This window comes from Barbus barbus, assembly GCF_936440315.1.
Source record: "Barbus barbus genome assembly, chromosome: 48".
In the NCBI taxonomy this organism is placed as follows: Eukaryota; Metazoa; Chordata; class Actinopteri; order Cypriniformes; family Cyprinidae; genus Barbus; species Barbus barbus.
The window spans coordinates 18,367,124-18,385,046 of record NC_136726.1 but is presented as its reverse complement, the minus strand read 5'-3'; the positions used below and the strand labels follow the sequence as shown (position 1 = coordinate 18,385,046).

The 17,923-nt window shown below is 34.6% G+C and overlaps 1 protein-coding gene across 1 annotated transcript; it reads right to left on the bottom strand.

The window, feature by feature from the left end:
- Positions 1–296: 296 nt before the first annotated feature.
- LOC306866327 (2-oxoadipate dehydrogenase complex component E1-like) lies at positions 297–14,990 on the bottom strand. The gene is made up of 17 exons (XM_079411442.1): positions 14,709–14,990; positions 14,383–14,535; positions 12,407–12,618; positions 12,085–12,279; positions 8,942–9,211; positions 8,615–8,786; positions 7,350–7,548; positions 6,936–7,248; positions 6,587–6,671; positions 5,719–5,858; positions 5,275–5,425; positions 5,056–5,162; positions 4,789–4,953; positions 4,603–4,685; positions 4,013–4,182; positions 1,680–1,765; positions 297–1,537 (listed from the first exon to the last, which is right to left on the bottom strand). The coding sequence occupies exons 1-17, from the start codon at positions 14,878–14,880 to the stop codon at positions 1,436–1,438; spliced, it is 2,775 nt and encodes a 924-aa protein (XP_079267568.1). The 5' UTR covers positions 14,881–14,990; the 3' UTR covers positions 297–1,435.
- Between the last annotated feature and the right edge of the window lie 2,933 nt (positions 14,991–17,923).

Here is a 17,923-nt window from a genome sequence, read left to right as displayed (position 1 = left end):
CACTAATTTGCATGCATTTGCTGAACATTGGATAAAGCTGGGGTTTAAAATGTAAAAATTTTGCTGACATATTAAAAGGTTTTTATAAAGGGATTTTGGAAATCTTTTTCATCACTCCATAAATAAAAAATAAAATGTTATGTAAATCAGTTGAATAAAATTAGAAATTTTGGGGTAAGTGCTGCTTGAGTGGACATTTTGGGGCAGAAAAATTCTCAAATGTCAAAGGAAAAAAAAACGTTAATGATAGAAATAGAAAAAATATATCAAATTAACACTTAAATTTTTTTTTTTTTGGATGTTTTCTTCTTTCTTCAGAAAAAAGACGTTATGGAAGCAAAAAAGCTCAAAATCTCATAACTGACCAGTGCATGAATAAAATGCTTTGCCTGTCTTGACTTAATGTTAACAGCCTAATATTCCAAAACACAGTAATGCTGTTAAAATACTAAAATCACCTTTTGCTTTTTATGAATGAACTTTTCTTGGCTATCATTTTCCATTCATTTCTAAAGGAAACACTGAAGTTTTTCAGAATACACTAATTTTTATTTTGTTGTCAATAATTAAATCTTTCTAATTGTCAATAATTTTAATTGCTTGAGAATGAATGTATTAAACAAACAGGTTAAATTATTAATATCATTGCATGATGAATATGTTAATTATAAATGATAATTTTCTCATTTTTTATTTATTTATAAGTTTTATCTCCAGAATAAGTATTCAAGTACAAATTCAGTTACATACACACAACACTGTGACTACTGAAACCAATTCATATAATTCAACATTATAAATTGGATTTGGATGGGTTTATCATATAAGCATTCACAGCAACAATCTAGTTATCAAATGGCAACTTTGCGTACAAAACTCGATCTCGTTGTTTTCAGCTCTGTGAGATTTTTGACAGGTATTATTTTTCAATTAATACTTTCACTTTGTAAACACGTAACAATCGATTCTTATTTATTTCCCTCTGATTCTACATTCATCTGGAAAAAGTTGATTTCCAAGCACCCCTTAATTCACATGCACACATTTAATGCACCGACGATTTGATCGTGAGCCACTACCAGTTCACGTCACAACATTCATCTCATCGCCGCAACGATAATTATTTATATTCTCTTCTTTTCCTCCATTCAGTCTTCTATACAATAAAAAAAATATTTCTGCCAAATATTACTTCTGAAATATCAATTATGCTACTTTCAATAGGTGTATTGATAAACTGATTTAGATGTCAGACAGTGAAGAAATCATCAGTCAACAGATATTCCCTTGTACCTAATCATTAAACCGTCAAACCTGCAATATGCCTCTGTTTAGCACTCAGGCTACAGAGCTTGGCGTTTGTTGTCAGTGTACCAGTCATAGCTTGTTTGCTACAATAAGACGATAATTTCTTGAAGTTGAAGGTTGTGTGGTTTCAGGAGAAAGACGTGGTCAGAATGGCTTCATGCTGCTGATGGTGGAGAGTACCGATGCCCACAGCAGGAGCGGGTAATGCTGGTCTGCTAACCAATCTCAACTGAAGAAACAAATGACAAGATCAACATCAATCATTTTGCAATAAATCAGTGTTAATTTGACAAATTTCGCGATTTTAAGCTAAGAGACGATCAAGGCATTTGTTAAGAGGCCCTCTATTAACGTGAAGTGGTGAACCTGACCTTGCAGGCTAACTGTTTTTCAAATCTCGGTGATACAAATGACCAGCAGCCCATGTTCTGTGGCTCCTCTTGACTCCAGATGAACTCTGTAATGGAAAAGGGAAATATATAATGTGATCTAATAAAACATTAAATACATTTGTTTCCAATTAGAGCTGGGCGATATATAGAACGCGATGATCATGCGTCAAGTAAAGCCGGTTCCGTGATTAGTAGTAAATCTCCATCACCTGCTTTCAAATGGAGCGGCATTTAATACACCGAGCCGTAGATCACTGACAAGCTACACAATATCACGTTCATTACCACAGATGAATCGCCTTCGATAATGAGTCTCTCATGAGAATGATAATAATAAGTCTCTCCATGTGCAGAAATGCATTCATTTTGGTTAGTTTTTAACAAGGACTTATTTGTTAGAATTAAGTAAACAATGGAAGATTTTTTGACAGTACATTGAATCTTTGAAAATAACTATAAATAAACACACATATATATATATATATATATATATATATATATATATATATCTCAATCACTGCACCCCCCATTTAAATGTATAAGTGTCATGTGTCTTTTTTTCATGTAAGCTATAGCTTCTGACCTTTAAATCAAAACATACTCATTATTTTGTGACATGAATTACTGCTTTATTTGATCAGAAACACAGTCGAAATGTTTAGGGCTGCCACTAAAGACTATTTTTATTTCGATTAATCTATCGACTAATTTATCGATTAATCTAAACGATTAATTTCCCACACACACACAAAAAAATAAAAAAATCAACAATTTTACTTAAGAATATTTTATTAAACCAAATGAAATCCAAATTCGTATGAAATCCTTTTTTAAAGCAAACGTAAAGTGCAACAGGGTGCAGAGTCCAAATCACTGAAATCAAAGTTCAGTATTATATAGTGCATCACACACCGAACACCTCATTCTGTACATGCTTTCACAGATTAAATGCAGCGATCCAAAACAGTGAATCTAATCGTCATTCAGACAAAACTTTGCTTCAAGAATGAGCCACACTGCTGACGTGATCTAATCACTAGCACACCCCGAGCACATGTGAGTTAACGTATTCCTCTTATCAGCAAGACATATCGGCATAATTCTTCATATCGGACTGATGCCGATATTTACATTTAAAGCCATTATCGGCCGATTCCGATTTCAATCCGATAATATAGTGCATCCCTAATTTATTCCCTTTATATTTATAATATTACATAGTGAAAAAAAATGAGAAGAAACATATTTCATGTTAAACAGGTTATTTTTGAAAGTCGGTGTTTGAAATAAAAGCTTTTTATTTAATTGATTTTTATTGATGACTGCAGTGATAATGTTTTAATTGTAGGCCTATAATTCATTGTATAACATACCCGTTTTAAAATACCTTTTTTTAAAACATTTTAATTGAGGAGCCTAATCTTTTGTTATCCTCACAGCAAGTCAATTATTTGGTAATTATTGCAGGGCAAATTAATTGTCATTTTAATTTAATAATAAAAGTAACTTCATGTGACTTCAATAATAATAACAGGCCTAATAAAAATAAGAATGTAAGGCCTACATTAATTAGAAATGCCAAATATTTTAAAATGGCCAACAATTGATGTTTTTGACAATATCTCTGGCTATCGTCGATACAAGATAATCGCCTTTTGACGCAACCCAGCAAGGGGAGGTTATCACGGGGCCTTTTGCAGCGTGTGCCCTGCGTGCCCGTCTGCTAACGTTACGCCACTGGAAGACAGCACGCTGCCTGTTACGTCATTTGGCCTGCCTTGTTGAGCACAGTGGCACTGAGAACATTAAAATTCACACACTTTAAGCTTGTTTATTTTCCAAATGTAATAGGATTAGTCCAATGAACTGAATCGTTTGGTTTGTAATGCATACCAAACTGAAAGCTTTAACATCATTTTTGAAATACATCAAATAAATGCAGCCTTTGTGGGCATAAGATTTATTTATTATTTTGTAATCTTACTGATGCCACACTTTTGAATGTTATTGAGTTTATAATAAACAAATATCAGGTAAAACTATGTTTATTAATCAGATTCTTTTTTAAACTAATTGACTAAATAAGGAAACACGTGTATAATTTTGGATTTACTTTTTCATGGTGCTTTGTGTAGTGTGTCGTTTATGAACATTTTCAACAATTTTCAAAACACCTCTGCATTCGGAACACAGTTACAATTTCTTACAAAGGCCCCTCACAGAGCAACTACCACTGAACCAAAGAAACACATATAATTAAGACAATGATTAGACTGTTCCATGAATAAAATGTGTGTATATGAGTAACTCACCTTTGGCGTTTGTGTATTTACTTAGCTCCTGTTGTAAGGCTTCCGTTGGGAAAGGACACAGTTCCTCCACCCTGATCAGCGCTGTGCTTTTTTCTGCCTCTGGTAATGTCTCTCTATGTTTCAGCAAGGCATAGTAATGTTTACCTGAGCAAAACAGAATCCGCTGCACACTGCAATACAAGAGCAAAAGTATGTTTGTTTTTTTGAAAGAAAATAACACTTTTATTCAGGAAGGATGCATTAAATGTGTTAAAGTGACAATAAAGACCTTTACATTATTACAAAACCTTTATATTTTAAATAAATGCTGTATTATTAGCAGCACAATAATAAGAAATGTTTCTTGAACAGCATATTAGAATGATTTCTGAAGGATCATGTGACACTGAAGACTGGAGTAACGTTGCTGAAAATTCAACTTTGCATCACAGGAATAATTTAAATTTTACAATATGCTCAAATAAAAAAATAAATTGTTATTTTAAATTGCAATAATATTTCACAATATTACTTAATTTTTCATCAAATAAACGGTGAGATTAAGAAACTTCTTTCAAAAATGTGTTTAAAAAGTGACTGAATAAAGATACCTTGCAGGGTTTACAGAAGTATCACCAATGACAGGCTTAAAGGAAGTTCCTGGTCCCATATCAGCCAAGCTTGACACTGCCCCCTTGTGTCAAAAAGAGGTGAATATGACTTAAAACAACAACACAAAACAGTTTTTTCACACACAAATAAAATCATATAAATGATATTCATATCTATAAACGCACAGAAAAGCGCAGCAGAGTCTTCGGAGAGGCCACAATCAGCGGCTTCCTGAAGTTTCTAATCATTTGTCTCCGCAAAAGGTGGAAGTATTGAGCTGGTAGGGTAGGATTGACTACTCCCATGTTCACCGTGTCACCGTCCACACCTTCCTCTTTACTGTCACAGAGCTGCAGGAAGAAGAGAGTGTAATTATGCAATTATAAAGATTATTAGTGACGTTGGAAGATTTAGTCTGTACTTTTCCTGTAAGAGAGCATGCATTAACTCGCCTGTAAGAAGCGCTCGAGTCGGCAAGACGAATGCTCTGGTCCGGCTCCATCATATCCGTGTGGCAGTAAGATGACCAGTCCACTCTGCAGGAGCCATTTCGCCTCACCTTATGTTTTGCCACAAAACAGGATTTAGGCTCTAAAGATGCATTTAACCATTTGACCAAAGGTTGTGCAAATTATACTGTGATCCTTCGCATTTCATTGCATTTTTTTTACCTCCAGAGAGGAAAGTGTCAAATATTATCTGGGCACCATTGAAGAAATCTCCAAACTGAGCCTCCCAGATGGGCAGCAGTCTAGGCTGAGCAATGCTCATTCCATACTCAAACCCCAGAACAGCTTCCTCAGAAAGAGCACTGTTGCACACCTGCAAGGACACACACACACACACACACACACACACACACAGAGACAACATAATTACAGTAAAATGAGCTGGCTTAAAGAATCGAAACCGCAAACCACCCAGCTCAGGAATGAAGAGCAGCTGGTGTACTGAGTTACAGTACAAAGCTATCACATTACATTCCATCAACCAAACAGCATAATCTAAAATTGAATGTTAAAAACACATAAAAAAAGTGATAAATGATTGCAGCAATGCATAACTCATGTTTGCAGTACACTGGGCATGTTGTGTCTGTGTCTGGTTTGGCTCACCTCCAAGTGGCCTTTCTGTTCAGAGTTGATGTGATTGAGGGGGATGTACATGTCGTTGGTTTCCTGACACACAACCATAGCGTGACGCTGACTGAACGTACCCCGGCCAACATCCTGACCACTGATACGGATATTAAATCCTGCATTAAATACATGTAAAAATAGTTTTTTAAAACTTTTTGATGCTAACATATTATGTACACTCATGATCAAAAGAGTCAGTAGGATGTTTTTTCTGAAAGACATTATTCCACAAGGATGCATTAAATGGATAAAAGTGACTTTTACATCATTATAAAAGAGTTCCACTTCAAATAAATAAACTTTTGAACTTTTTATTCATCCACCAAAATATTAAGCAGAACAACTGTTTTTATCACTGATAATTATAAGAAATGTTTCTTAAGCATATTAGATTCATTTCTGGAGGGTCATGTGACACTGAAGACTGGAATAATGATGCTGAAAATTCAGCTTTGCAATGATCTTTCAGTATATATATATATATATATATATATATATATATATATATATATATATATATATATATATATTTATTTATTTATTTTTTTTATTAAATACAGCCTTGGTTCACATGAGCTACATTTTTAAACCAACCACAGACTTTTGAAACTTAGTGTATAATTCATTTAAAAAGTTTCAAAAAGGTAGAAACTGTACATTTCCAAAAAAGTACTGACTTATATATTATCATTAAACTCTTATTTTAAGACTTTATTTTCTTAAAATAACCAGTGAACAACCTAAAAGTAACAATGATTAGGGGAAAATCTGTATACAGATACACTGAAAGCATTATTTTAATATTCATTTTAACAGTGCAAGGAAGGAGAGAAGAACAATTTACCCTGGCACAGCAATGAGCCAAACGCCAGGGCTTCTGCTGTGGACCAGTCCAATTTTGTGCCCTCTTGCAGTTTCTGCAGCCGTGCCTGTGACAAATCAAGACATTTAAGCTTGTTCAAATCAACTAGACTGCATCAATTCTTTACAGAGAAACCTAATTCTGAAAAGCCTAATTCACAGACATTATCAGTGATGGCTGTAGTAAATATACTGTTACAGATGTTCCTACTGTTACATACTACATGCATAAAAGTTAAACCTCTCAACTGTCATGTTGCTTTTCTTTTCACAAAATGCTATAAAACAGCACAAAATGGGGGCAAAGATCAAGCGAGCTGTTCTTTCAATACCTGCACGTGTGTCTTTCTCAGGTGACTGTGCAATTGAACCTCCTCAGGTATGTCTACTGATTTGGCTCCTACAAACTGCAGCAGGGGCAGCACTACGCCTGTGTCCCAGAACGAGACTCTGTTCTGGGGCTCCACCAGGTCTCCCCAGCGCCCCTGGAGGTTGGTGGGCGGAGGGCTGTAGAGGGTCATGTTGTTCAGCCGGTCATTGAGCATAGCATAGTAGGTGGTCTTGATCTGACCACGCTCTTCCTCTGTCATCAGACCCTCAGCGATGAGCTGGTCGGCATATGAATCAGGGATACTTTTTCTCGACCTAGAATGACAATGAAAAGAGGAAAATGAAATGAATTTGGAAAAAAAAACAAAAACAAAAAAACTTGAATTTCCAAAACCGTGTCTTGTAGAGGTACCCACCGAATAATTTTATACATTGTGGGGTTTGTGAAAAAGGGCTCATCCATCTCATTGTGCCCCCACTGGCGGTAACAAAGCAGGTCTACAATAACGTCTTTTCTGAAACGTCGCTGGTATTCCACAGCCAGCCGGGTCGCCCTGAGGACCTCCTCGGCGTCATCACCATTCACATGGATTATTGCACAACCCACCATTTTTCCTGAACAGCAACAAATTGTTAGTTTACTTCAGCTAGTTTCCAAGTAGACATTTCTAATTTTTATTTAGTTTAATTTGATGTAATAAAATAACTGAAAATAAAATTAAAATAAATAATAATAAAACTATATAGAAATAAAAAAATACCTAAAATGGCTAAAAATATAAAATGGCTAAACCACATAAAATGTTTTAACTAAAACTATAGAATTAAAATTAAAACAAAATACAAAAACTATTAATATATATATATATATATACTGTATATATATATATATATAAAACTAACAATTCCTATACTTAATAAATATATATTATGTGATCAGCTAAAAACAAAAGCCTGTTTTTTCTAACCCATTCAATATGACCATACATAAAAATTATATTTTATTATTTACATTATAAATAATAATAACAACAACAACATATATAAATTGTTTGTTTGTTTAACGCCATTCCAGCTTCTGTGGCTATTTTCATGGCAATATTATGGCTGAATTATATCATGTTTTTACAACGCATATAAATAAAATAAAATTAATAATAATAACTTATAATTTTTTTTAATTAAAGAAATATAATTATTGCAATAATACTACTGTACTATCATAAAAATATATCATTAGTATTATTATTAATAATAACAATAATACTACTACTTTTATTTTAATAAACAATAATAAAATGACAATATTAATAATACATTATTTTTAATAAAATAATTTTAAATTATTTTATCAAACTATTATTTAAAACTGTAGGAAGACCTTTCAAGGTGCAGTAACATTTTCCATAGTTGAGTGAATTTATATTATAATATAACCACAATATAATTTCCTATTATCAGGATTGCAAAATGTGATTGAAATGTAACCTGCACAATTATTTCAGTTATCTCAAATAATTGGATTAAGTTTAAATAACCGCAACGAGACAATTAAGAAACAACCATGACAGGCCAATCTTAGGTCATACATCTCAGGTTGGAAAATATGGAAATCTATGTAGAGTGAGAAGGAAGGAATGAATGAATGAATCAATCTGTCACACCCCTGACAAATGCATACCAACATCACTACAGTACAGCGATGATCGGCCCCTCTCTGAGGGAGTGGTGTAGCCCACTTGATTGTTCACGATGAGGTGGATGCTTCCACCTACTCTAAAATGGGGGAGATTTGCCAGGGTGAAGGTCTCCGTTACTATGCCTTGGCCTGAAAACGAAGCATCGCCGTGAACCTGTACATAACAGATAAAGAACTGTTAAGTTAGAACATTACCACAACTGCTATATAGTATATTAGCATGGTGTATAATGTTATAGCTAGTGAATTTACTAATCCGGAAACTAAAGCAGACATCCTAAAATTGATTGAAACATCTCAGCTCAGGACCTGCAGGCAGATGACTTTGTCTCCAGGTTGTGCATGAGGGTCAGTGGAGTAATCGCCGTCCTGTTTGACTTGCTGACGGCCACGAGTCTTTCCTTGCGTCACGGGGTTGATGGCCTCCAGGTGGGAGGGATTAGGCAGCATAGTGACAAGGAGAGGGTGTCCCGCCCCAAAGTCCAGCTCCACCGTGGAGGTTAAATGCGACAGCACATCTCCAATAGAGGGAGAGTTCTCTGGAAACTCACTGAGACCCCTCATCTTACGGAACATGAGCTGAGAGAGAGAGAGAAAGTATTCGGTTCGACAAAAGCTTAATAATGGCTGCAGGCAATGACTCAATTATAATGTTCTCCCAAAACTGCCGTTACAAAATAAACTGTCATTTCTTGGAGAATGAGTCTATTCATGTAGAATGAGGAGGTGGAGATTGTGACTCAGAGGATTAGATGTTAAAAAGAAACATTGGGTGAGGAATTAAACCAAGATGGCATAAACAAGACTGACAAGGAAGAAAAACAAGGAATCGATTCCAAACCGAAGATGTGCACAATTTTAAGGGAAAAATCAAGCAAAAATGTAAATTCTGTTAACATTTACTCCCCCTCACGTCATTCCAAACCTCTAGGGCTTTCTTTATAACATAAAAGAAGATATTTTGAGAAATGTCACAGAGTTTTTTGTCCATATAATGGAAGTCAATAGTAACCAAAACTGTTTGGCTACCAACATTCTTCAAGATATCTTCTTTTATGTTCCACAGAAGAACAAAATGAGGGTGAGTAAATAATGAGAGAATTTACCTTTTGTGTGAACTCTCTCTTTAAGAGTCATAAACAAATTAAGATCATTAGTGAAAATATTACATTGCATTAATATAGTATGTGTCCATTACAAACATATAAGTTTACCAGCATAACATTTACATGAATTTTAAATTGATATGTGCCACTGAGTAATTATTGTGACTTCATTAGGGTAGAATTTATTTATTTTTTGTACATACAGTGGATATAAAAATCTACACACTCCTGTTAAAATGCCAGGTTTCTGTGATGTAAAAAAAAATGAGACCAAGATAAATCATTTCAGAACTTTTCCCTCTGTAACCTGTACAACTAAATTAAAAAAACAAACTGAAATCTTTTAGGAAAGTAAAATAATTTCCTATGTCCCTCCAAAATTGATGAAAAGATGAGAAGAAAACAGGGAGGCTGCCAAGAGGCCAACAGTAACATTAAAGGAGCTGCAGGAATTTCTGGCAAGTACTAGCTGTGTAGTACATGTGACAACAATCTCCCGTATTCTTCATATGTCTGGGCTATGGGGTAGGGTGGAAAGAAAAACATCAAGCCCAGCTAAATTTAGCAAAAACACATTATAAGTCTCCCAAAAGCATGTGGGAAAGAGTTCATTAATGGAGTTTTCTGACAAGAAAGACTGTAGTTGAGCCAGTACAACTTTCTCCATAATCTTTGAAATAAAAGGAAGATTTGAGATGGGCCGAAAATTGAAGAGAGAAGTAGGATCGAGGTTCATTTTTTTAAGATATGGTGTTACAGTTACCTGCTTAAGGCAGACTGGAACAGTACCAGTTTGTAAGCATTTATTAATTACTGATAACAGACTTGGGCCAACTGCATTCATAATTTGTTTAAGAAAAGAATGGAGGAACTATATCTTGTGGATATGATGTAAGCTTGAGATGATCCACAATTTCCTTACAGGAGTGCAAGTTGAGTGGCTCAAACACAGACCATGTGAAGGAGTATAAAGGAGCATCAAACAAAGTATAACCACTATGAGACATCTGAGATCTGATAGCCATAACCTTGTTTGTGAAAAACTTTCCAAAACTCTCACAAAGGAAGACAGAGGGCTCAGGGAAGAGTTTGACAGGGGGATTTAAAGCAGAGCAGAGTCAATGGTATATTATTATTTAGGGATCAGATCAGAGAAGTATTTGCACTTAGCAGTCTTAGATGCCCTTTGGAACATGGTAAGAGAATTTATCATGATCTCACAGTTTATAGGTTATAGTTTACATTAAAGGGGGAAAAAGTTCTTAAGTGATTTATCTTGGTCTCATCTATTTTTTACATCACAGAAACCTGGCATTTTAACAGGGGTGTGTAGACTTTTTATATCCACTGTATTTCAGAAACAGTTTTACTTTAGTTTTTATTAGCAATTCCTTTTTGTATTTACTGTTGTACATGTTGTTCTGTTTACTTTTATGTATTATTTTTTTTGTCTTAAATGGATAGTTCGCCCAAAAATGAAAATTCTTTTGTTTTTTTTTCATGCCGTTTTAGCAGACAGTACCATAGAGATTGACAGGAAAGCGTGGGTGGAGAGATGGCAACGGATTGCGAGTCAGGACTTGAACTCAAGACCTTTGTTCGTCTTCGGAACACAAATTAAGATATTTCTGATGAAATTCAAGATTTTCAACCCTGCATAGACAGCAACGCAAGTTAACTGACACGTTCAAGGTCCAGAAAGGTAGAAAGGACATCGTTAAAATAGTCCATGTGACATCAGTGGTTCAACCTTAATTTTATGAAGCTACAACTCTTGTGAACGCATGTTGAAGACTGACACAGAAGAGAAGAAATTGATGAATAAAGTCATTATTTTAGTTTTCTTTAAGGACAAAAAGTATTGTCATAGCTTCATAAAATTAAGGTTGACCCACTGGTGTCACATGGACTATTTGAACAATGTCCTTACTACCTTTCGGGGCCTTGAACGTGTCGGTTGCGTTGCTGTCTATGGAGGGTCAGAAAGCTCTCGGATTTCATCAAAAATATCTTAATTTTTGTTCCGAAGATAAACGAAGGTCTTACAGGTTTGTAACGACATGAGGGTGAGTAATTAATGACTTGAAAAAAAATTTTACCCAAAAATTAAAAGCACCTTGAAATGCTACCTTTAGTATATAAAAACATATTGTTTAAATATACTAAAACTGTTTATCTCCAGGATTTAATACCCAAATTTTCAGTGTGTTCCCTATGTGTAGACTGTATATATCTGACTTAATATGTTACAGCAGCAGGCTGTCTAGACATGCTTTAACCTGTAAATGAATCCAGTCTGCAATCTATAGTATACAGACAATATAGCCAGAAGAAATAAGAATCAACCTCTGGAGGGAACTGCAGTAGTCCGGTAAGCAGGTTGAGACGTCCGCGGTGAGGCATTCCCATGACCACGTCTGTCACTCCACTGTACGCCGAAGAGCGGAACAGCTCGTAGAAAAATCCCATCATGCTCTCTGCTCCCTCACCTCCATATCGTTTGACAGTGGCAAACTTGGTGGCTAAAAAGTGGTCAAATTCCTTTAAAAAGAGAACACAGGAGTCGTACATTTGCTGATGCCAGTGGAATCAAGTGTGTAATGATTTACATGCTATTCAAATTGTAACAGGCATCCTGATTAAGCATTCAAAATAAAAGTGACAAAACCTGTGATTCAAGCATCAGTTTAGCCAGCTGTCTCCTTTCCTCTGGCGAAAACGCCTCTTTCTTGAGTTCCTCAAATCGGTCTGCAAACCATTCTCTTTCCTGCAAGCTCTGGAGCTGAGTGGTTTCCACTGAGATTCTCCCACAGTATGTTCTCTCCAGATAGGCCACCACTTCTTCAGAAGTCGCCTCGGCTTTCCCAAAATGTTGCAATCCTGCAATAAAAACAAGAAGAAATATAAGGAACTAAAATGGGCCAAATTAAATGAGTGTGATTTAAAAATGTGACCCATTCTGGCGAAATGAGTCGGAAGTCGCACGGGCTAATTTTGAGCTACAGGCAAAAGAAGTGAAAAATGTCAGTTTTGAGGTTTTCACAAAAATGAGTTCATTAAGCCCTCTTCTAGCGATCCCAATGCTCCAAATAATTAAACATCTAAAATTATCTTTATTTGTACGTTTTCTGAGAGGAGTAACTTTTTCTCTGTGCACTTCTGGATGACTGCTACTGCTTCTCACCACAAGTTGTAAAGTCTATTGTTGCAAAGCGCAGCATTCCAGCTTTGTTAATATTCATATCGAATTCTGGATGACATGAGTCCAAACCAGTGAAATATGATTTTCAAACCCATGCTGATGACGATCGTGCTGACTGACATTTGCAAAGCATAAGTGCATAAGACTTGCCTTTCTGCAAGCATAAAGTACATTATTGCGAACTATGTATTGGCGAGATTCACATCATAATCTGTTATGACTGACATGAACGTTTAGTTAATAGCTGGGGGAAAATCTGATGTGTAACATTATATTTGATCCATGCATTACAGTAGGTCTTAATATAGATCTGTCTCAATGTTACATTAAAAGAAAAGACGGAATCACTCATTGCTCTTGATTAAATACTGTTTATTTGCATCTTTGTTCTTGTTTTTAATAACAAAGATAAAATAAAAATAGCTTTATTGTGATTAATAATATAGTAATTATTATTAAGAAAAGAACTGGAGGAAAATATGCAATGTTGCTTGGTGATTCTGCTTTGGAATCTTTAACTCGATTCTTCTCAAAATCAGATCTGCTGCTTCTATTGCCTTCAAACGGCTGTAGCTCAGTCATTTTTTATCCATATATCACTTTAAAGGTATTTTAATGGAGAATGTGAAAATAAAAAACTCATTTTTGAAAATGTGCGCATTCTGACTCATTTTGCCAGCACCGGTCACAAATATTGTTGTATTTAAATTGCCATTATGCCATATCATCATCATTATATTAGGATATTGCATGGCAGATACAAATTCATCAGACATTATTACTATCATTTTAGAAAATATGACAAAAAAAAGACTAAATTTGAATACACAACACTATTAAAATATTCTTTAAGTGTACTTGTGATAACTTAAAATTGTCACAGAAAATAATTTGAACTAATCTCTTAGTTTAGACACAAAGTGTATTTACAGTAATATAGAGCAATGAGTGTGTATGAGGCAAGAAATTGCACAGATAAAACATTCAAATATACATATTGAACATGTGGAAATTATTTCTTGAAATATAGCCCAAGCCTTTCATTTTCTACTAAATGCATACCGTCCCTAGACTTCAAACGCCTTTGAACATACGTAAGAAGTATTTTATGACCAACTTCAAAATGATGCAAGTTAAAATTTCTTAATTCATCTCCTATGTTAAATTTGTTTTGTTCTGACTTTGAATTTTATATATCTCTTCAATAAGACTGTTAGAAAACAAAAAGTCTGTGAAATGTTTAAAATGCTATGATACACTCTTCAATCCCCCTGGTATTTTGTAATATCCTTATTTGTTAAAATTGAATATGAGCTATGCTTTTATTTATTTACTTTGTCTTTTGTCTTGTTCGCTTATATTTGTGTTTTTATCTGTATGTTACCTTTTTCTGCAATAAAAAAAAAATGATGTAAGTTACCAGGAAACAAGCAGAAACTCACCAGAGGTGTTGAGGACTCCATGAACGGCTCCATTCAACAGGCCGATCTCCGGGACGCTGTCCAGCACAGGAGTTTGGGGGAGTAAGGGGTTAATTTTAGCCACTTTGTGTCCATGTGCTCGATAGGCCTCCACCAGTCTCGCCAGCCCGTGATCTGTTTACATCAGACTCCATATATTACAGCATTGCAGGTTTTGCTTTGCATCTCTATTGTTTTTACAGGTTTAAGAATGCATCGTTAAGAAGTAAGACGCTACCAAAGCGTATATTATGGGTCTCTAAAACATGAACATTATAACAATACAGACTATATTAGAGGCAGGTTACTGTTAAGCGCGGAGATCTGCGGAAGCCCGGCGTCTTTCTCCGGAATCTCTCTCGGTCTGAAACCATAGACTCCCCGCTGAGTGTGGTATAAACTCGCTAAAAACAGCCTCTTGGCACCGAAAGAACGGTGCAAAAGTCGGTGTAGGTTAATAAGCATAATGCCCGCTGACATGGCGGAAATAAATAAAATAGACTCCGATAACAGACGATAGAAAGTTTCCCTTCGAGCCACGCGTTTCAGCGCGTAGCCATAATAAACGATAGCGGTGTCCGAGACCTGAATGAATCACTCTTATGAGTCGATTCTTCTCAATGAATCAGTCCAGTCTGAACGACTCGTTCACGAAACGCATAGAATCCGAGTCAACAACTAACTATAAGAGCGTTTACATTGACACTTCATAACACGAAAAGTCTGAATGTAACTCACGAAAAAGTATTTTATTATTTGTCAAGTTAAAGCAAAATTTTAATCAGCAGATGCTATTTTTGTATTACACTGATTTCACTTGTTTTCATGCAAGCGACTTGACAGCATTTGTAGCCTAAAATACACATATCTGCTAACTTAAAACACTTATGATTTCAAATATCGCGTAATTTGATTGTGTCATACTACTCTCCATGTTAAGTGACTCGTTAAACCGCGAAACATCTGTAGACTTTCAATTAACTCACCAACTTAATCCGAAAACTGCGTAATAATGTAGCACATAGGTTAATATTTAGGTTTTAAATAAATATGATTTATGAGGTAAATAAAGAATAGATGAATCGATATTTTGAACCGGTTGTTTGAAATGAACTGTTCAAAAGAACCGATTCGAGTCAATGAATCGCACTGAGCATCACTAATGCACAGTGGCAGGTGGGAGGTGATGATTTGCTCATCGCCTATTGGTTGGAATTGAGGCTTTGGTTGTAAGAGGGTTTGGATAGGTCAACTGGTTTATGCCTACTTAGAATATGTCTACAATTTAGCAAACATCCAGACAAATATTTTTGTAACTGAGAGGTGTTTCTAAGAAGTTGAGCATGCTTACAGTATGACTAAGACAGTTTATTGATTTAAGGACAACTGTACAGATATATAAACACGTTGCTATGTGAAAGAGTGTCTATTGCGTAACGTGTGTTATGAAATTTATACCAGAACTTACAGTAGCATGAAGGATTTGTTACAAATAATGATTAACCAAAAAAGCGGGAGCATCTCAGAAAAAAATGCATTTATTGCTATTTTCGGGTTTACAGTTTGTATCTCCCAGGAACATTCACCTCAAGGTCAGCAGACTGCTCACAGCATGGTGCCATGTTACTTTTGGATAAGAGTTGACCTTTTTTTACCAAGTCAGCTGACAAGTTATTACAGATGCCCCCTTTTCAATATTCTCGCCAATAGGCCACTGTCTTTTCTGTACAATGTCTGTAATCTCCTGGATGCATTAACAATTTAAAAGTTAAAGAAGACAATAAGAGAGAAAAAGAAAAACAATTGCACACAGTAAGTAAAACTGCATTAGTAATTTTGCATTAGCAATTAAACATTGGGATGAGTGTTCTTTTATTTCTTTATTATTCATTCATTCATTCACTCATTTATAAGCAAATTTTGCAATTAATTAAATAAGCAATTATTATTAATTAAAACACACACATATACAAATATGTACATATATAAACATAATAATTGAGTAAATAAAAATTAATCTATTTTTTTTTTCTTATTTTTAATACCAATAATGCACATAATTTTTTTCCTATAATATAATAATACTATACTTTATATTTTCTTTTAGTGATTTTCAGCATATTTTAAAAGTACCCTTTATATTCTTTCAAGTCAAACGTTTTTAATATATTTTATTAGCTTTAGTACCTATAATAGAATTTGAATATTACAATATATAGATATAATATACACATTTGCTCACCAGAGAAAGATAGTTTAATATTTGTAATATGGTCTTAATGCAGTTTTTTTGGAGGGTGGAAGTGACTATTAAAAGGACAATGTACACAAAGAGAATTTTATTAAGAAGACGGGACGGTATTCTAAAATGTATTTGCTTTCTTAATTTTATTTATTTAATTAATTAATTAATTAATTTAATAATTTATTTTAATTTACAATTTTTTAAACAGGCACAGTCTTCTTTGGAATGTAAAATTGGGCCAGTATAATAATTAAATACAAGTTATCTTGTTTTTATTTATTTTTATGTATCTAAATTGTTCAAATAATATTTGATATTTGCTGTTTCACTAATTTTACAAACACTTTGCTTCCACCTACAGGCAGACATAAGCATTGCCGGCTCTCACTGCTGAGAATTGGCATTACAAGTAGCATATAGAAATAAATGTAAATAATTACCTTTATCTCTAAACCGAAGAGATAAAGGTATCTCTAACCACTCTAGAGATCTCTAACCACTTATATATTAGTCAATTTAGATCTGTATCATGATCTAAAATCTTTTTTTTAATGAAATTACTACAATTGCAATGGGCTGGTGTATCCAGTCCCCAAAAAGCTTAAAGCTTCTCTAATGGAAAAATAAAAGCTTTTTTCATTAATTATTGAATTCTGAGTTACCCATAAGGCACAGTGATATTGCATGACTTCTCTGATATTTCATATGCATGTATTATTATAGGCCTGTGGATGGGAGGCAGCACACAAATGTCCCCAAAATGCAACAAATCACCTCCTCCCTAGTCCAGCCTCCACGCGTACGCGGTCATACACGCCTCCCAGGCAAATGTGCTCTGATTTTAGTTGTGCACCTCCTCCTCATCGCCACATTGTCCTTTAAAAATGGACCCGGAGCAGTTCACAAGCTTAAAAACTAGGTTACCTGCTGCTCATACAAATATGACACGCTGTTTTAACATGTATTCCTTAAAACTAACCAGTGTCTGTTATGTTACTAGTAGCTACACCTTCCTAACTACTAAAAGGTGACTAATATTTTTTTCTATTTTCAGTTGCGAGTCTATATCTCACAATTCAGACTTTTTCATGCAATTGCGAGTTTATATCTCACAATTCTTTTTCTCAGAATTGCAAGAAAAAAGTCAGAATTTTACAAATAAACTCACAATAGCAAGAAAAAAGTAAAAAATGTGCAATTACCTTTTTCATTTTTTAATCTGTGGTAGAAATAAGCTTTATTTCAAATAGTTTATTTCTCTCTTTTTTTCTCAAATTG